The 20183-nt window shown below is 35.3% G+C and overlaps 3 protein-coding genes across 3 annotated transcripts; 2 read left to right on the top strand and 1 right to left on the bottom strand.

Moving 5' to 3' along the window:
* Window positions 1–5760: 5760 nt before the first annotated feature.
* On the top strand, window positions 5761–10662 carry LOC18015296 (nodulin homeobox). Its single transcript, XM_006396472.2, has 15 exons — window positions 5761–6182; window positions 6257–6415; window positions 6522–6605; window positions 6687–6815; window positions 6902–7120; window positions 7282–7413; window positions 7494–7586; window positions 7901–8053; window positions 8232–8520; window positions 8620–8757; window positions 8849–8918; window positions 9032–9098; window positions 9274–9753; window positions 9828–9865; window positions 9966–10662. Exons 1-15 carry the CDS (start codon window positions 6024–6026, stop codon window positions 10438–10440), a joined length of 2685 nt encoding a protein of 894 aa, XP_006396535.1. The 5' UTR covers window positions 5761–6023; the 3' UTR covers window positions 10441–10662.
* A 755-nt stretch (window positions 10663–11417) lies between these two features.
* On the top strand, window positions 11418–17488 carry LOC18015295 (serine/threonine-protein phosphatase BSL1). Its single transcript, XM_006396471.2, has 21 exons — window positions 11418–11912; window positions 11990–12050; window positions 12153–12231; window positions 12354–12433; window positions 12525–12619; window positions 12979–13078; window positions 13169–13238; window positions 13424–13525; window positions 13762–13843; window positions 14045–14215; window positions 14416–14587; window positions 14687–14888; window positions 15032–15202; window positions 15268–15506; window positions 15588–15672; window positions 15765–15863; window positions 15949–16148; window positions 16235–16310; window positions 16396–16531; window positions 16648–16787; window positions 17192–17488. The coding sequence occupies exons 1-21, from the start codon at window positions 11711–11713 to the stop codon at window positions 17273–17275; spliced, it is 2646 nt and encodes an 881-aa protein (XP_006396534.1). The 5' UTR covers window positions 11418–11710; the 3' UTR covers window positions 17276–17488.
* Window positions 17489–17616: 128 nt separating this feature from the next.
* LOC18015312 (probable 2-oxoglutarate-dependent dioxygenase AOP1) lies at window positions 17617–19001 on the bottom strand. Its single transcript, XM_006396470.2, has 3 exons — window positions 18570–19001; window positions 18070–18412; window positions 17617–17983 (listed from the first exon to the last, which is right to left on the bottom strand). Exons 1-3 carry the CDS (start codon window positions 18950–18952, stop codon window positions 17735–17737), a joined length of 975 nt encoding a protein of 324 aa, XP_006396533.1. The 5' UTR covers window positions 18953–19001; the 3' UTR covers window positions 17617–17734.
* Window positions 19002–20183: the final 1182 nt, after the last annotated feature.

Below are 20183 nucleotides of genomic sequence, written 5' to 3'. Positions count from 1 at the left end.
ATGTTAAAAATTCCGGTTAGGTTAATTATTCTGGTTTGACTAGACTTCGATCCGTAGTCTGCTGAGCAGACTGATAAAGAAGTCTGCAGCTCTAGTTTAAAACTTTTCACTTTTTATGTTTATCCTAGATGGTTAAAAATGATTCATATTTATTAAATTATAATTTTTCTAGATCATACTTGTTGACATTTGATTTATAGAAACAAACTTCAGTTTACATTATTTTTATATAATTTTTAAATTTAAAAATAAGATTTAATAATATAGTAGACTTCTTTATTAGTCTGCTGAGCAGACTTCATTAGTATTGGCAGACTTCGAATGGTTATAATCGTAATTGAGACATCCGTTTTATTGTTTACTCATGTAGGAGATAATGATAATTTCTCTACCCCTCTGACCTATTTTTGCAATAGGTTGAATTTGGGGTATACTTTTGCATTTGGAATTAAATTGTGGCCTATTTTTAGCAATTTCTCCTTATTTTTTTAATATTTTATTGTTAAAATACTCTTTAAAAACCACTTGTCTAGGGATGCTTTTAGCAAGCACCAGTTACAAGTCATCAAAACATGATGTTGTATTCGTCATTGATTAGTTAAATCGCTCTCATTTAAATTAGATAAATCCAACAATAATAACATTTTTTGCAAAGAAAAAAAAATGAACAATATTTGTCGAACACCTAGTATAACCCAACTATAAAGTCGATCTTGAAAATATTGAAACAAAAACCTTCAAATTGTAAATTTGCAACCAACTCTAGAAAAATTATTGTTATCAACATGATATATTTTATCAACATGCACATCTATCTAAAATTAATTGAGTTATGATAATTATATTTCAATACGATATAGTTTTTTTAACTTCATCTTCAATACGATATAGTTATGTACATTTTCAACAACTGATAAATAGCTTTTCTACTTAAATCCACAATATATTAAATCTTATTTTTATATTCTTCAAATAAAATTATCAATATTATTCAATTATATTTACATTATCTTTGGTGAACAATTTTTTAAGAAAATTTTCAACTAGCTTTATTTGCTAATAACTTAGGAGAATCACATTTTTTAGAAATATGTTACATTTATCATAAACTTATTTATTTTTCCTTTTGTATCTTTTCTACTTTGAAAATAGGAACCAAAATTTTAGTAACAAAGCTAATGTTACCTTTTTTGTTATATATATATATATGTATATATATGTATATATATATATGTATATATATATATGTATATATATATGGGTATAACACATTTTTTTCATCCTTCCGCCGCTAGGGTTTTTGTTGTTTGTTACACGATGAAGCCGCCTCGAAGAGATTTGCTCAAGGTGAGTCAATTTTACTATTTTTTACGATAAATCGCATTTATTGACTAAGTAAAGATCGGATTCGTCCCAAATGGGAGTCAATCCAGAACTGAGTTACAAAAATCTTGAAAATTAGATCCGCCTTCTTGTCCTTTATATTAAAACTAGTTTAATTTATTAGATTTTTATGGAATATATGTTTTTGATATATTACAGAATCAAAAAGATGTGTTTATTATTTCTTTGTAGTACTAACGTAAAAAATCAATTTAATATGAGCATTTTTTCTTCATAAAATTTTCAGAAATCAAACGTTATGTGAAGGTGCCTATTTATTTTGATGTAAAATTTATGTGTAAATGCTTTATATTATTTAAGTGGACAATCATATAAATTTAGGTGGTTAGGTGTTTTTAATTATGAGGTATATAACATGAATCTGAAGCTTAATTAAAGATAGATCTTCAAGACGTAGGCGTTCATCGTCACTAAATAACTATAAATCTAAAATTTTAGATAATTGGTAATAAGTGGTTGAAGGCTTGAAGCGCCCCATATATTCTACTCATTTTGTGAGCCATAATAAAAATAGAATAAAATAATATATATATATATATATCATTCATGATTTGAGAATGCAGTTTGTATTTAAAACTAAACTTAAAAGTGTGTAAATGTGATAACATATGAAACACTTTGACAAACAACCAACAAGGATGGTGTTTTTGAAGTTACATAATTTTACAAATTTGATATTGAGTTTCATGTAAAAAAGAAAATAAAAAAGAGTTACATGTTTGGAGTTTATAATCAGAGCTATCTTGTTTAATATTAACATGCAATATTTGAATGTTGGAATCAAGATTTGATCTTTGTTAATTTAGAAAATCTGTGTTTCTTATGCTTTTGTTTTTAGGCCCTTTTACAAACGAGACTTTCCAAAGCAAGAGCATCAGCAATATCTTCTCACAGAGTAAGTACATTTTAAGAAAATGTATAATGATTTCTTATTTCAGCCGTGGTGAGAATAATTTATTAGTTATAGTTGATCAGTTGGTGAAATTAGATTTTTATGAATTCAAAGTACTTTGTTAGTTTCACTATCATATGGCAAGAAAATGTCTTCAACAAATAAAGCATAGTGTGATTCATTTTTCTGGTTTAGAATCAAGATTTGATTTTAATATTTCTTAACTTACTTGCAAATTTTTGTTTTTCTTATATTTTTGTTGTAGAAGGCGAAACTTTGTAAAGCGAGCGCGTCAACAATACATACTGATCCTGATCTAGTAAGTATTTTTATTTTAAATGTTCTTTTAAACACCATCAGTCATATGGAAATATCAAATGCCTTCAACAAATAAGGCATAGTGTTATTCATTTTTCTGGTTTGGAGTCAAGATTTGATCTTAATCTTTCTTAACTTGCAAATTTTTGTTTTTCTTACGTTTTTGTTGTAGAAGGCAAAACTTTGTAAAGCGAACGCATCAACAATACATGTTGATCCTGATCCAGTAAGTATTTTTCTTTTAAATGTTCTTTTAAACACTATCAGTTGTTTCATATAGCAAAATGAAATGCATTCAACAAATAAGGCATAGTGTTATTCATTTTTCTACTTTGAGGTCAAGATTTGATCTTAATTTTTTTTTTAACTTACTTGCAAATTTTTATTTTTCTTATGCTTTTGTGGTAGAAGACGAAACTTTGTAAAGCGAGCGTGTTAACAATACATGCTAATCCTGATCCAGTAAGTATTTTTCTTTTAAATGTTCTTTTAAACACTATCAGTTGTTTCATATGGCAATATCAAATGCCTTCAACAAATAAGGCATAGTATTATTCATTTTCCTGGTTTGGAGTCAAAATTTGATCTTAATCTTTCTTAACTTACTTGCAAATTTTTGTTTTTCTTATGCTTTTGTTGTAGAAGGCGAAACTTTGTAAAGCGAGCGCGTCAACAATACATGCTGATCATGATCCAGTAAGTATTTTTCTTTTAAATGTTCTCTTAAACACCATCAGTCGTTTCATATGGCAAGACTAAATGCCTTCAACAAATAAGGCATAGTGTTATACATTTTTCTGGTTTGGAGTCAAGATTTGATCTTAATCTTTCTTAACTTGCAAATTTTTGTTTTTCTTATGCTTTTGTTGTAGAAGACGAAGCTTTGTAAAGCGAACGTGTCAACAATACATCCTGATCTTGATCCAGTAAATATTTTTTTTTTAAATGTTCTTTTAAACACTATTAGTTGTTTCATATGGAAAGATCAAATGCCTTCAACAAATAAGGCATAGTGTTATTCATTTTTCTGGTTTGGAGTCAAGATTTGATATTAATCTTTCGTAACATACTTGCAAATTTTTGTTTTTCTTATGCTTTTGTTGTAGAAGACAAAACTTTGTAAAGCAAGCGCGTCAACAATACATGCTGATCCTGATCCAGTAAGCATTTTTCTATTAAATGTTCTTTTAAACACTATCAGTTGTTTCATATGGCAATATCAAATGCCTTCAACAAATAAGGCATAGTGTTATTCATTTTCCTGGTTTGGAGTCAAGATTTGATCTTAATCTTTCTTAACTTACTTGCAAATTTTTGTTTTTCTTATGCTTTTGTTGAAGAAGGCGAAACTTTTTAAAGCGAGCGCGTCAACAATACATGCTGATCATGATCCAGTAAGTATTTTTCTTTTAAATGTTCTCTTAAACACCATCAGTCGTTTCATATGGCAAGACTAAATGCCTTCAACAAATAAGGCATAGTGTTATACATTTTTCTGGTTTGGAGTCAAGATTTGATCTTAATCTTTCTTAACTTGCAAATTTTTGTTTTTCTTATGCTTTTGTTGTAGAAGACGAAGCTTTGTAAAGCGAACGTGTCAACAATACATCCTGATCTTGATCCAGTAAATATTTTTTTTTTAAATGTTCTTTTAAACACTATTAGTTGTTTCATATGGAAAGATCAAATGCCTTCAACAAATAAGGCATAGTGTAATTCATTTTTCTGGTTTAGAGTCAAGATTTGATATTAATCTTTCGTAACATACTTGCAAATTTTTGTTTTTCTTATGCTTTTGTTGTAGAAGACAAAACTTTGTAAAGCAAGCGCGTCAACAATACATGCTGATCCTGATCCAGTAAGTATTTTTCTATTAAATGTTCTCGTAAACACCATCAGTCATTTCATATGGCAAGATTAAATGCCTTCAACAAATAAGGCATAATGTTATTCATTTTTTTCTGGTTTGGAGTCAAGATTTGATCTTAATCTTTCTTAACTTACTTGCAAATTTTTGTTTTTCTTATGCTTTTGTTGTAGAAGGCGAAACTTTGTAAAGCGAACGCGTCAACATTACATGCTGATCTTGATCCAGTAAGTATTTTATTTTAAATGTTCTTTTAAACACCATCAGTTATTTCATAGGGTAAAATCAAATGCCTTCAACAAATAAGGCATAGTGTTATTCATTTTTTCTGGTTTGGAGTCAAGATTTGATCTTAATATTTTTTAACTTACTTGCAAATTTTGTTTTTCTTATGTTTTTGCTGTAGAAGGCAAAACTTTGTAAAGCGAGTGCGTCAACAACAGTAAGTATTTTTTTTAAACACTATCAGTTATTTTATATGGCAAGATCAAATGCCTTCAACAAATAAGGCATAGTGTTATTCATTTTTCTGGGTTGGAGTCAAGATTTGATCTTTATCTTTCTTAACTTACTTGCGAATTTTTGTTTTTTTATGCTTTTGTTGTAGAATGCGAAACTTTGCAAAGGGAATGCGTCAACAACACATGCTGATCCTGATCCAGTAAGTATTTTTCTTTTAAATGTTCGGCTATTGTGAAAATGATTTGCTAGTTCTACTTGATTAATTGGTAAAACTAAAGTTTCATATTCTAGTTAAAAAAAAACTAAATTTTCTTGTATTTAAAGTTATTTTATTTGTTTCATTGTCGGCCGTTTCAAAAACAAATGGCAACAAAGAACACTTTAATAAAATAAAACATAATGTTATTCGTTTTGCTATTTTGGATTGATGACTCTAATATAGCAAAAAAAATAACTAAAAAGTATTAACTTAGCAAACAAAAATTAGAAACAATACGTATGTTATTTTTCTTTTTGTAATTTATAAATATGTTTTTAATAGTTTACAAAAATTTATAAATTAAATTTGTATAGTAAAATATATTATTGTTATTCTACTTTTTGTGTGTGTTTAAAATAGTGATCAAAAGTTAAGAAGTTGGGTGAAATTTTATAGTATTTTGGGCTTTGATAAAACGGAAAAGCTGCGTTGGGCTTTGATACCGACTTTGATAGGAAAAAAAGGGTCACGTGTTCTCTCACGTGATTGTCTTCAACGTTTCCACATTTGGTGAAAAATGTTAGGGTTTGAATTTGTGGCTGGGGCCAAATAATTTGATTAGCTTGCTGTGTTTATGGCAGAGAGAGAGACTCAGTGTCATATATATTTCTACAAATATACCTCCCTAACTCTACATATTTACCATTATACCATTATACCTTGAAATACCATTATCCTCTTTTCTTCTCTCCCATGAATTCTTTATCTCCTTCTCTGCCATAATCTAACGCTAGAATTCACGGCGACACAAAATTTTGAGTCCCTGATCGCTCCTTTGCTGTTTATACTCGCCGGAAATTTAGCTTCAGTAACTGTTGCATATGAGTAACATGATTGGTGTGTTGCAGCCTATACAATTGAAAGCAGCTGTGAAGGGTTTGCATTGGAGAAGCTCTCTGGAGATTCACAAGCTTCTTAAAGATAATGAAGATTTCTGTATTTGTTATAACTCTGAAGTAGAAGGGGAACCACCAAAAAAGGTGCAATATCATCATTTCCTTTTCAAAATTGTTGTCTCCATTTTTTGAAAATTACTGATTTTGAGCTCTTTCAGATTAATGTAGAGAAAATGGTAGGAATATTACCTATGCACCTAATGGCAGTGGTTATGCATTCTGATGGAGATGACAGTTTCCTCCAATATTTACTGTGTGGGATCAGACTGTTGCAGACGTTGTGCGACTTAACTTCTCGTCACCCTAAACTTGAGCAGGTTCCATCTTGATGTGTTTATGAAGCAAAAGAATTGGACTTTATGTCTTTGTGGTAAAAGCGTTTAGAAAAAAATGTCTGTTTCTGTTTCTTGCATACTGTGATAGGTCTTGCTTGATGATGTGAAACTATCAGGACAGATGATTGATCTGGTGATCCTTACAATAATACTTCTTGGCAAAAATAGAAAGGTTCTTTCCAAAAAATCCTCTTTGTGTCTCTTCTTGTTTCTCTCGTTTGAGTTGTGACTCATCTCTGTTGTTTGTGTCCAGGAAAGCTGGAATTCAGATAATGACTCACTGCTAGATGCCACATTGGTGGCTTCTTCTCTTTACCTGTTGCATGGGTTTATCTCTCCTAACTACCAAGATCTTGCTCAAGTCTTGCTTGCCCACCGTAATGTATGACCTTATCATTGGAAATTACTAAAAACTACGCTTATGCTTTGAGATATTGTGTTCTGATGCGTTTGGATTTGTTGATCTAGGTTGATGTATTTATCGATAGTGCTTTTGGAGCGGTTCACAATGTCGTGAGATCTTTAAGAGTGAAGTTGCTGTATCGGCGAACTGACCTACCGCAAAAGTTAGGTGTGGATACTCTTGGGGCAGTTAATATCCACTGCCAACAAGCTGAAGCTGCTTTGCAGTTCCTTCATTCTCTATGCCAACACAAGCTGTTTCGAGACCGTCTCGCTAAAAACAAGGTTTTCTCTAATGCTTGGCTCTTAGATCTTGAGATGCATCAAATTTAAATTAACTAAGTCTCGTGTACATTCTTACAAGTTGTCATTAACCGTTATAATGAATTGATAATATTGTGGAGAACGAATCTCATAATTAGGTTTCCTGGTATTCCTTTTTTCAGGAGCTATGTGGAAAAGGTGGTGTTCTTATGCTAGCTCAATCCATACTATCACTAACTGTCTCACCTGAATTTGTTGGAGAATCCGTAACAAGAGCTTCAATGTCTAGAATGCAAGCAAAGGTCCTTTCACTTGTAAGTCTACTGTAATTTAGCCTTGTCTTTCTCTATTTACTGTCTGTAACTCACTCACACCAAGGTTTGTGTTCCTGCAGTTGCATCATGTGTTTGAGGCGGATGGTGTATCATTTCTTGATGAGGTTGCACGTGCAGGAAATAAGCATTTAGCCAAAACGATTGCCAGAGAGGTTAGTAGTCCTAAATAAAGAGCTTTTCCTTCTTGAATTGAAAGGCTTACCACTGGTTTGACGCTGCTACTTACGGAGATTCCATACTTATTGAAAATCTTACTACTTTATAACTTCTAAGTAGCCATAGATCAAGCCTCACTGCAAAAAGACTCATGTTGGTTTAGTGATATCATCTCCACCTACAGTTTCCCCAATGTCATATGTTGTTAAGTTGACATTTTGTACTTTTCTGTTCCTCAATTTTCTCCATGAACGTTATATTTCTGAAGTTAGTGTTGACCTATTTGGTGATGCTATATTTTGTAATCTAGGTTCTTGAATTATTGAGACTTGGCCTGTCTAAAGCTTCCAAGGCTAGTGCTTCACCTGACTATCCAATGGGCTTTGTGCTACTTAACGCTATGCGCTTGGCTGACGTGTTCACGGATGACTCAAATTTTCGACATTTTTTCATCAAACATTTGGTAAGTATTGAATACTCCCCTGCCTCTTTAAAAGCCCCTTGCTTTATTTTCTTTTTTTAGCACATACGATTCTCTATCCAGGATACAATCTTCGAACTTTCATTTCTCGGGTTATATCTAATTGCGGTACTCAAATTCTGTGACTTGATGTGTGACGGATGTTAAATCTTATCTACAGCCTGTGGTTCTCAGCGCAGTATGTTGTCTCTCTCATGGAGATTTCTTGTCAATGTTATGCTCTTCTGATATTTCTTCGAGGGAGGATGATGCCACACTAGATTACGATCTGTTTACATCAGCTGGAGCGGCTCTTAGTGTATTTTCATCTTCTGGTCAATTGGTCGTGCCTCAATTCAAGCTTAGTTTTCAAAATAACCTCACCATGTCTTCATACGCACATCAAAGAACATCCCTACTTATTAAAATTATTGCGAACTCTCACTGCTTCGTTCCCAACGTCTGCAAAGGTGATTTTTCCTCCCGTCCGCTACCAATATGATAATCCTGGATCATATTGTATGGCATACATTTGTTTCTTACTATGTGAATTGCTGTTGAACCTGCAGAAGAGGATAGGAACCGCTTCATTAAGAATTTTATGAGTGGATTGCGAAAGGATCCTTCAAGCATATTGGTTAATCTATTACCAGGCCCTTCATATACTCCGGTGGCACAGAGAGGCACTGGCGTTTTCAGAAACATATGTGTGTAACTTTATCCCGACACATCTATTCTTTCTTACGTATTGCACATGTTTTTGGTGTTTTCATTGTGATGGATATTTTGTATTCGTAGGTTCTTTGTTGCGTCATGGACAATCCTTGATCCCTAATGTCCTTAATGGCGAAGATTTCCAGCTTTTCAGGTGATAGCACCTCTCAACCACCTAGGACAGTATTAAAGAACATTTTTATAGTTCTCGAGCTGTACTGTTTTGTATCCCCATTGATATATAATTTTTGGATGGTATCGCTGCAGGGTGTTCTGCGTCCAGTTGGAACCGCTAATTCGTTCTGAGTTTGAAGAAAGTCAGGCTGAGGTGAAGGTGAAAAGCTTGTTACTCTTTTGTACATGGTTGTGCTTTTGTTTATGATTATCTGTTTAGTTACTCTGATACAAGTAACTGTAACGACGTTTTACTCTTGTCGATTCATTTGTTAATATATTTGTGAAAGATGGGGCCTTTTTTCTAACTTTAGAAATGTTATGTTTTGTTCTAGGATATTCAAGGTACGGAAGGGAATTTATCTGGTAAGCAGCAAAGAACAGAGCCTCTGAATCTTAACAATGAAGAAGCTTCAGAGAATTGTGATGTCCGAGTGGAGGGTGTGGCGACAAAGCAAGGCGTGAACAAGAAGATGGAAATAGGTGAAGGGTTGAAAGAGAGCGACGCAGATGCGAGCAATCTTGAAACCAGTGGTTCAGATACAAGCTCTAACAAAGGGAAGAGTCTGGTTGATCAGCTTGACGATGGAGAGTTGCTTTTGCGCAAGCGGTTTAAAGGAAGTGCATCGGGAGAGGTGAAGGAAGATGAGAGAGCTGAAAATTTTCTTGTGTTTGAGAAACTGAGGAAGAAACGGAAGCGTAGTATTATGAATGATGATCAAATGGTGATGATCGAGAAGGCGCTTGCTGATGAACCTGATATGCAGCGAAATTCATCTTGGATACAGTATTGGGCTCATAAATTGAGTCAAAATGTGAGTTCAAGAATTCTACTCTTTGTAAATTTCCAGCCGGTTATTACAAAGTCTGAGCTTGTTCGATTTTGCAGGGTTCCGAGGTTATTACATCTTCGCAGCTGAAAAACTGGTACTTGCTTGATTGTTTTCTCTCTCTCTGTGTCCAGTGAAAAGAGAGTCTTACAATCACTATTTCTCAATCTAAGGTTTGTTCCTTTTTTTTTTCTCAGGCTGAATAACCGAAAAGCGAAACTAGCTCGAGCAAACAAGCAAGGGTGGCCTGTTCGTGATAGCTTAGGGGATTTTCCGGAGAGTCCTGGAGATGAGAACACTTGGCAGCAGAAACCATCAACGCCAATCACAGATCAAGCTGCATCAAGAACCCCGAAAACAGGAGAGAATCCGATGAGATCATCGTCATCATCAGAAGAAGGGCTAAAGCGAGGGCAACAAGTGGTTCTGATGAACGAGAGAGGAGATAAGATCGGGATAGGAATGGTGTTGAGAACTGACGGTGAATGGTACGGTTTAAGCCTGGAGACAAGACGGGTTTGTGTAGTTGATGTTGTGGAGCTTAGTGCATATGATTGGAGCAAAATGATCATCCCTTATGGGTCTGATGATGTTGGGAGGAATTTTGAGGAAGCGAATTCGAAGTTTGGAGTTATGAGAGTGGCTTGGGATGTGAACAAGCTTCAGTATTAGACTCAGTTGCATTGACTTTGATCATTAGGCTTTTGTTTTTTTTACTTTTTAGAGATTCTCTTTTGGTACTATTAATCTGTTTATGAGCTCTGTCTCCCTCTCTCTCTGTCTCCCTCTCAGAGGTTATCTTACAGGTGAAGGTTGAGACATTGAGAGTAAATAGTGAAGATAATAACTGACGGGAGAGGTTGACTTTTCTCTCCTTACTTTAAATAAGTACAATCATCACTTTAAAGCTTTTTAGAGATTCTCTTTTGGTCTTCTTAACTCTGTTTATGAGCTCTGTCTCTCTCTCTCTCTCCCTCTCTGTCTCTCTCTCAGAGGTTATTTTACAGGTGAACGTTGAGACATTGAGAGTGAATAGTGAAGATAATAACTAATAACTGACGGAAGAGTTTGACTTTTCTCTCCTTACTTAATGCTAAAGAAGTACAATAATCAGTTGAAGCTTAAAACAATGAAGAATGATTATTTAGGCTGTGATTGGTAATATTTGGAATTGCATAATTGCATTTTTAAAAATGATTTCGTAAATATTTTTCCAAATCAACAAAAATTTGTGGAATGAAATTTAAACACAAAACGAAGACAGTGTTTTTGCTTAACCAAAAAAAATCATACTTTTACATGATTATGTCATTTCGCAAAACTATTAAGTTATAGAAATATTACGTATACAGACTGTTACTGTATTCTTAATATCACTACTAACAACTATCATAGTAACATTTGAACTCGGTTATAGAAATTAGCATATCTTTACGATTTAATTACATATCACTCTAATCTCTCGATAAAATCAGCTACTTAAACAAACAAACAAACAAAAATACATTTCCATTTCACAAGTTGAGGGGTATTCTCGACATTTTCCCGAGACAACTAAAGCCGTTGACTAGAAAAGAAGACTAAAGTAAGTACAGCTCAGCGCAAACGCCTTTTCTATCCGCAGAAAACTGTGTCCTCGAAAATCTGCCGGACAGCAAACATTTTTATTTTTATTTTTTTTGTTCTCTCAGTTAATTTTTTTTTTTTCAAAAACAAATTCGTCAGGGGAAAAGAAAGAAAGGTTTACTTGGGAGAAGACAGAGTCCGCCGTGACCCGCCACCGTCGTCCACCGTGAAGTCTTACTCTTCCGATCTGATGTTCCTATGAACTTCTGACATCAGTGCCGTGCTCTTCCTTCTTTGATTCGGCTTTTTCTAGGTTTCGTTTTACCTTTCTGTTTGCTGCTGGTGGGGCGATTTATACGCGCAAAAGTGGTTTTCCATGGGCACGAAACAGTGGCTACATCCAGCTCCTCAGTACAAAACCCTAGAAACCTTTTGGGACGATGAAGATGACGCTCCTGGTCCTAGATGCGCTCATACACTCACGGCGGTTGCTGCTACAAAAACTCACGGCCCTCGTCTCATTCTCTTCGGCGGCGCCACCGCTATCGAGGGCGGAAGTTCTTCCTTACCTGGGATCAGTAAGTTGGAAAAAGAATCTTTTTATTTTGTTTAGTTTGATCTGAAGTTGCCTGATGCTGCTGGGATTGTTTTCTAGGGTTAGCTGGTGTGACCAATACGGTGCATTCTTATGATGTTCTGACAAGGAAGTGGACAAGGTAACATGTTCTGATTTTGTTTGTCGGTTTAATGTTTTCTTGAAACCACACATTGGTTTTTGATGGAGAGTTTTGTACTTGTGAATCTACGGAATTGTGTAGGCTTAAACCGGCTGGTGAGCCTCCGTCTCCTAGAGCTGCTCACGCCGCAGCTGCAGTTGGCACCATGGTCGTTTTTCAGGTATCGATTAATCAGATCATTTATTGTTTCTTGCAAAGAGAAAATTTGGAAGGCTTTTGGTCGATTTTCAATTAGCACTGTCCATTTATGACACATACTTATGCTTTTTCCTTATGTAACAGGGTGGCATTGGCCCGGCTGGACACTCTACTGATGATCTTTACGTTCTTGACATGACTAATGACAAGTTTAAGTGGCACAGGTAAGATTCCTTTACAAATCTCTGAGTTCCTTGTCTCTTGTGCTATCTATCGTAGTGATGACAATATGCTTGCATATAATGTGTTGTTCAGGGTGGTGGTTCAAGGGGAGGGTCCAGGCCCTCGCTATGGTCATGTTATGGATTTAGTTTCTCAGAGGTATCTTGTTACAGTCACCGGAAACGATGGTAAGAATATATCTGTATTTCTCTTGGTTTATTATCCGACATTTCATGCGCCTATTCAGGATTTCTGTTTACCATAACAGGCATCAAATAGTGTAGTAATACGATTGAGAAAACAGTTAAGCCATATCTCTCGTCCACAAAAACAGTCAAAATCCTAATTGACGGACCATTAATTATCAGAAATTACTACTTACATATGTATATTTTGCTTTCAACTTTATATAGTATTATATGGTTCCGTGCCCCTAAATAATTTATGTTCTTACATGGAAACTGTTAGTTTTTATTGTTCTGTTTATATCTTTATCTTAAAGAATCCAAATATCCTAAAGTTTTTCCTCCTCCTGTGTATGAAACAGGGAAACGAGCTCTCTCTGACGCTTGGGCATTGGATACAGCTCAGAAACCATATGTATGGCAGAGATTGAATCCTGATGGTGACCGACCAAGTGCTAGAATGTTAGTGATTTTAGTTGATTTGAACTGCTACTGTAGAACACCTGTTTCTTCAACTGAACATCTGTTTCATATTTCGATATTTCTGCATAGGTATGCTACTGGCAGTGCTCGTTCAGACGGCATGTTTTTACTCTGCGGTGGAAGAGACACCTTAGGGGCGGTATACTTATCTTCTCCCTTACTTTTTTCTGTGTAGGAAGTAGTAGACTTCTCTTTCGAAGATAGAGAAGTTACGAACATCTCCACTACTAGAGCTTGGTCTATTTTGCTATAGGATCTCATTTTTAAGATGTTAGCTCCTCTATGAATTCTGGCATATTCGCTAATATGTCCTTGCATCTGCAGCCACTGGGAGATGCTTATGGTTTACTAATGCATAGAAATGGTCAGTGGGAATGGACTCTGGCTCCAGGCGTAGCTCCTTCTCCAAGATATCAACACGCAGCGGTAAACTAAATCTTACTCTAGTTTCAAAACGTATGGTAAAATAAGTTTCAGAAGCGTGGGTTTACAAAAAACTGCACTTTGTATCACAGTAAACTGCACTCTTTAGCCTTAGAAACAAAGACAACTCTTATTTGCCTTCAAGGTGAAATGATAATCGAGGCGTCAAACTTCGATTACTAGACACAGTGCTTGAATCATAGCCTTTTCAGTGCATTCTTTGATTGTTTTCTCATCAGGTTTTTGTAGGTGCAAGATTGCATGTCAGCGGAGGTGTTCTGAGAGGAGGCCGCGTAATAGATGCCGAAGCAACTGTTGCAGGTGATGTTTAATGGCTGTTTCCTTGTAATAATTTTACTGTTCTGTGTTAATTTTTTTTTTTATTGGGTTACATGAGTGTCTCCTAGAAGCGGTGGTCAATCACATGGAATGTATTGGATTGGGAATAGAAAAGCTGGTTTTTACTCCCTCGTAGCCATTTTTTCGGTATTGGTAATTATTATGGTCACTTTCTTCTTGCAGTGCTTGATACTGCTGCCGGTGTATGGTTGGATAGAAATGGGCAAGTAACATCTGCGCGGGGCAATAAAGGACAAATCGATCAAGATCCTTCTTTAGAACTGATGCGACGCTGTCGCCATGGTGCTGCATCAGTCGGCATCCGTATATATGTACATGGTGGTCTTAGAGGAGGTAACCCTGATATTTTACTTTTTTATACAATAAGATGCATATGTTTATCACATACATATACTTTACTTCTATGGTTTCACGTATCCTAGCCTAGGGCAAGTTGATTCTTGGGAAGTTTTTTGTGACACATTGCCACATCTCTTAGTTTACTTAATGCCTTTCTTAGTGTGGTTATTGGCGTAACTTTGTTTTCCTTGCAGATGTTTTGCTTGACGATTTTCTAGTCGCTGAAAATTCAACATTCCAGTCAGACATCAGTTCTCCTTTGTCAGCATCCGATAGAACTCAACAAAGCTCGACTCCCAGGTTTTCTTACGCCGCACGACCTCCTTCAGGCTCTGAAACAGCACACTCTATGTCCGAAGGACTGAGGTCTATCCCATTTCTTACACTCTTTTTGGCTTTGTGCCTAACGCTATCTAGTTGTTCGAGCATTACACATATCTTTCTTTTCTCCTTTAACAATATCAGCTTGGATGAAAATTCCTTGGAGAAATTGACGGAGGCTTCTGCAGCGGAAGCAGAGGTAGCTAGTTCTGTTTGGCGAGCTGCACAACTGGGATCAGGTTCTCTAGATGAAGAACCCTCTGCATCTGATGGCAGCTCGCCAACAGTAGAAACCACTACTGATGGTCCTGAAACTGAAGGAGATGTTCGGCTTCATCCAAGAGCTGTATGTTAATCCCTAATATCAATTCTCTCTTCGTTTCTATTATACTTCTTTGCTTAGCTTGGTATACTTCATTGCTTTAGATTAGTGTTACATCTAGTCTTGCATATATTTGATTACCACAAGTGGGCTTACTCGTTTTATAGGTTGTGGTTGCAAAGGAGACGGTCGGTAGTCTGGGTGGAATGGTAAGACAGCTAAGCTTGGATCAGTTTCAGAATGAGAGCCGACGGATGGTTCCAATGAATAACAGCGATGTGCCACAACCGACCAAGAAGTTCACAAGACAGAAGTCTCCTCAAGGCCTGCATAAAAAGGTATGATTCCTCCTGGACGATGTCACAGTTAATAATATCTACTACTAATATGTTGTTGCTTGCAGGTCATTTCTGCTCTGTTGAGACCTCGAAACTGGAAACCTCCTGGCAATAGGAAGTTTTTCTTGGACTCTTACGAAGTTGGGGAACTCTGTTATGCTGCTGAACAAATATTTATGCATGAACAAACGGTTCTTCAGCTTAGAGCTCCTATTAAAGTATTTGGCGATCTCCATGGCCAATTCGGCGATTTGATGCGGTTGTTTGATGAATATGGTTTTCCCTCAACAGCTGGAGATATCACGTAAGTTTATTAGCAAACGATTGAGTAATGTGAGTTTTTCCTAACAAATATTCACTGATCCATTAAACGTGTTTACCTCAGGTATATTGATTATCTATTTTTGGGAGATTATGTCGACAGAGGGCAACACAGCCTGGAGACTATAACTTTGCTACTTGCATTAAAGGCAAGACGGGGCCTAATTACACATCACACATACTACTAGTGTCATTCAAATTGTGCTTCTTGGGGTTTATGGTGTGAGGTATTCCTGTGCAGATTGAATATCCGGAGAATGTTCACTTGATTCGTGGAAATCACGAGGCTGCTGATATTAATGCTCTATTTGGTTTCCGTCTTGAATGCATAGAAAGAATGGTACATATACGACTCTGCTAAATAACATTGTCTTCGTCTCTAGCTTGCTCTTCTTGGACTAAGCTTTCTCTTTACTTTTTATCAGGGAGAGAATGATGGGATCTGGGCATGGACAAGATTCAATCAACTTTTCAACTATCTTCCCCTCGCTGCACTTATTGAGAATAAAATTATATGTATGCATGGTGGCATTGGGAGGTCAATCAGTTCAGTGGAACAGATTGAAAAAATCGAAAGACCAATAACAATGGATGCTGGATCCCTTGTTCTTATGGATTTGTTATGGTAATGTGTACTTTCTGCTCTTGCTTTATACATCGATCGCTATATCTTTACATTACCAAGTCAGAATGTAATTTTTCGAAGTACAGGTCTGATCCTACAGAGAACGATAGTATAGAGGGTTTGAGACCAAACGCCAGAGGACCCGGTCTTGTCACGTTTGGGGTAAAACTCCTTGTCTTATTGTCTCTTTTCATTAATATCATCATTTTTTGGGGGGAGCTAATCACTGAATGTTTTTTTATTGCAGCCTGATAGAGTCACAGAATTCTGTAAGAAGAATAAACTACAGCTAATTATTAGAGCCCACGAATGTGTAATGGATGGATTCGAAAGATTTGCACAAGGACAGTTGATTACGCTTTTTTCCGCCACAAATTACTGCGGTGAGGAGAAACAAAAATCAGTCGTAACTTCATCTTGTATCTATGTTTGTATTTCTTGGATAGGCTTGAGGTAAATAGATTATTAAAAAAAAACATTTGTGAAACTTTTCTAACAGGAACTGCGAACAATGCGGGAGCTATACTGGTGGTTGGCAGAGGATTGGTGATTGTTCCTAAGTTGATTCATCCTCTTCCACCTCCCATTTTATCCCCAGAGAATTCTCCTGAACATTCTGGAGACGACGCTTGGATGCAGGTAACAACACTTTCTACTGGTTCTTCTGTTCCAAGTTAATTGAAATCCACACTTTAAGACTTTTACTGCCATTATAATAAGAACACAATCCCCACACACAAAAACAAACTTAAACTTGTTTCAGCCAACTTTGACCTTGTGGTAAGAGATTGTCTTCGTATACTAAAAACATGTGTCGTTCTGGAACCAGAAAAGACATTTTCCTACCATATACACTAGCATGATGTCTTTGTTTCGGCCGTGAACAGAGCAAGTCGATCTTAGTTAGTAGTTATGTGAGTGCATATCAAGAAAGTCTCCGCTATATCGTCACTTGCTTAGAGAAAAAGGATAAGTTTATGTAGCCATATGTTTTGTTGTAGCTAAGAAAGAATCAGACACTGAAACTAAAGTATCTCTTGCAGGAGCTGAATATCCAGAGACCGCCGACTCCAACACGAGGAAGGCCACAACCGGATTTTGACAGAAGCTCGCTTGCATACATCTGAATCTAATTGCATTCGCGTTTTTTTTTTTCACAATTCATGAAGTCGAAGGTAAAAGCAAAAGACATTGGAATTGGGTACAAGTACAACTATATACAAGTATAGCAAGATTTATGGTTCATAATTTGCAATGTTTATATTCTCTGCCGCACATGTGTAATATAATCTACTATACCAGAGAATGAGAATGGCATAGTAATTATTTTTGTTTCTTCCCTCTTTTGCTTCTCCAACTCTCTAGAATGTTTTGTGTGCATGGTGTATTTGTTATGTTTATGCGTAATTGCGAATGCATGAGCATCTGAAAACATATCAAATAACAAAAACAATTGCTAGTTCCCGTTAAATAACAAAAAAGAAATGAAAAGCGAAACCTATTAACATAGAAGTGGTTTTAGATTGGTACAAAGCATCAAACATAAAGTCATTACATTCACTATTATTGTGAATAACTTGAATGTTTCAGAGAGCACAGAAAGCATGGAGAGGAGACTGAGTTCTACGTCCAGCTTCTGTGTGAAAGAAATGAACGAAGTCGTTATATTCAAAGGGTCTGAATACACGTGGATGTTCTTCATCGAGAAGTTCTTTTGGTGAATCTATGATAACTCCTGATTTTGGAATCGAGAACAATGCAGTTGAATACCTTGTCTTCTTTTCCATCACCAGGACTCGGTGATATGGAGAAGATATTCGACCATTCAAAAGTGCCTGTAACATCAACAAAATAGTTAACTATTCTTATTCTCTAACTAAGAATATAATAGTAAATTAAAAAAAGGAAGTCTGGAACTTACACAAAGAGAATCTCCAACCATAACGATGCAAGAATCTTGAGATGGTTTCACTTTGATCCATTTCTCGTCTTTGGTCATAATTTCCAAACCATCAACTTGATACTGATGAAGTATTGTGATGATGTTCTTATCGGTATGAGAGCGTAAACCTAACTTTGTCTCTTCAACATCGTCATCATCATCATCATCAGGAGGTGCTGTATACTTCATCATTCGAAGAAGATAACTTGTAGTGTTGAGATGTTCATCAATGTATTTCTCTATCCCAAAACTCTCCATTATCATTCTTCTCACCATCACATCCAATTCCACTAATTTCTCCGTAAACCCGTGCATCGTCTCACTATTGACAAAACCGAATTTTTCAATTAATCTTAGTTTTAAAGAATACTTTTAACAAAAATAGTTAAGTTTATCAATCAAGATGTTATAAAAAATCATATCTTTTTATAACACTACATAATTAATAAGGCCTAAATTTATTGACTTCACATTCTTACCTAATACTCTTGCTTCCATGATCAGGCCATAGCTGATGAGTAAAGTCGTTGACTTTCTCCAAAACATTAGCATCATCGATCCCCAAACTCTGGTAAAGATTATGACTTAGATATCCATGAAAGGGTTTCGACGACACGTTTCTCTTTTTGGTCTCAACCGGCAACTCGAAAAGATCTTCCATGGCTTCGAAAACAGACTTCTTAAGCTCCATTGACACTCTGTCAAAGGAAGCTTCGAAACAGCCATAGTCTTCTAAAGCTTTACGGACATCATCCTTCACTTTAACCCACTTTGAGGTTCCTGGTTTTAGGGTTCGATCGGAGAAATCGATAACTGGAAGCTGGAAAGAAACAGAGAGAGGAAGAACAGAGTCTGAATCCATTTCTTGATTCTCTGAATTTTGAGGGTTTTTTTTTAGTGTTTGTACATATATGTTTACAGATGGTAGCTGACTTAGCTGTAATGCATAGTTGTTTATTAGTTACAATAATTATGTATTAATTGCGTTTGTTGACATTAATGGGCACAATTAATAACAACCGTTACTCTGGTGCTTGCAGGTGCATGTATATGTGTGTTATCTTTAACAAAAATGGGAAAGAAAAGTATGGGCGTTTGTTACATTCAGTGATAACTTTTTAAAAAGGATACATTCTCCTTATCACAAAAATTATCATTTTAAACATTTCTGATTTCACACATTTTTTTATAAAAAGAAATGTAAATAAGTTTTTTGTATTAGTTTTATCAATACAAGAAATAAGTTTTTTTTTCTCTAATTAATAAACTAAAACAATATAGATGAAACTGAGATTTATTTAAAACCTACATTGAAAATATAAAACCACTTTGTGAAACAAAAACATAAAATTTTAATTTACGTTTTTTTGTGAAACAAAGAAAGTATAATATATTCATTTAGTATACGAGTAAAAATGTGAATTTTTTTTTAAAGTTCTCATAGTTTTTAAAGCATTAATACTGAACCTAGCTCTGCTAGTTTTTTTTTTTTTTGTTGCTCATATTCTAATCATTTAAAAGTGTTGAAAAACTTCATTTAAGGTTTCGTAGTGCATCTATCAAAGTATATCATTCATGCACTTCGATGGTTTTTAACACACTATCAAACCCGTTAACTTTGAGATTTGTTATTTTGAAATATCGAGAAAAATGTGAAATCTAACTGGTTTTTTTTTTGGAATCGAATGTAAAATTTATTTGAATAAAAAAAATTTACATTAATTGCTTCATCTTTACAAAGAATAACAAATGAAATTTAAATTCTTTTTTCCGAGCTTTCCTGTTTCTTTTGTGGTCTGGTGGCAAACTACAGGGTGAGACCATCATCCAAATAATAATCTCCCGTCAAGCGAATGGAACTAACTGGTTTAATTTACTGATGTAACTGTTTGTGTGCAACTCGACATAAGTATAGGCTTATTAGCAAAGTTTACACAAGTTTTTAACTGGCGTTTTCGTTGTGTTTCAGGTACAAAATTTAGAAGAAGGAGATACAAAAGTGATCACCGAACTCTCATTCTGGTGATCTTCTTTGTCTCTCTCGTTCTCTCTATTCTGAAGGGCGAAGGTTTTGTCTCTCTGAACAAGGTGCC

This window comes from Eutrema salsugineum, unplaced genomic scaffold (genome assembly GCF_000478725.1).
Source record: "Eutrema salsugineum unplaced genomic scaffold, Eutsalg1_0 scaffold_3, whole genome shotgun sequence".
NCBI lineage: Eukaryota > Viridiplantae > Streptophyta > Magnoliopsida > Brassicales > Brassicaceae > Eutrema > Eutrema salsugineum.
Note: the sequence above shows the minus strand (reverse complement) of the source record. Positions and strands in the feature narration are given on the sequence as shown.

Coding starts and splice junctions, on each gene's coding strand:
- LOC18015312 (XM_006396470.2), bottom strand. CDS start 18,952: ATGGATTCAGACTCTGTTCTTCCTCTCTCTGTTTCTTTCCAGCTTCCA. Junction 18,413..18,569: donor CATGGAAGCAAGAGTATTAG/GTAAGAATGTGA, acceptor TTTTGTCAATAG/TGAGACGATGCACGGGTTTA. Junction 17,984..18,069: donor TGGTTGGAGATTCTCTTTGT/GTAAGTTCCAGA, acceptor TTGATGTTACAG/GCACTTTTGAATGGTCGAAT.
- LOC18015296 (XM_006396472.2), top strand. CDS start 6,024: ATGAGTAACATGATTGGTGTGTTGCAGCCTATACAATTGAAAGCAGCT. Junction 6,606..6,686: donor TTCTTGGCAAAAATAGAAAG/GTTCTTTCCAAA, acceptor GTTTGTGTCCAG/GAAAGCTGGAATTCAGATAA. Junction 7,587..7,900: donor CCAAAACGATTGCCAGAGAG/GTTAGTAGTCCT, acceptor TTTGTAATCTAG/GTTCTTGAATTATTGAGACT.
- LOC18015295 (XM_006396471.2), top strand. CDS start 11,711: ATGGGCACGAAACAGTGGCTACATCCAGCTCCTCAGTACAAAACCCTA. Junction 12,434..12,524: donor GACAAGTTTAAGTGGCACAG/GTAAGATTCCTT, acceptor TGTGTTGTTCAG/GGTGGTGGTTCAAGGGGAGG. Junction 13,844..14,044: donor TGCCGAAGCAACTGTTGCAG/GTGATGTTTAAT, acceptor TTCTTCTTGCAG/TGCTTGATACTGCTGCCGGT.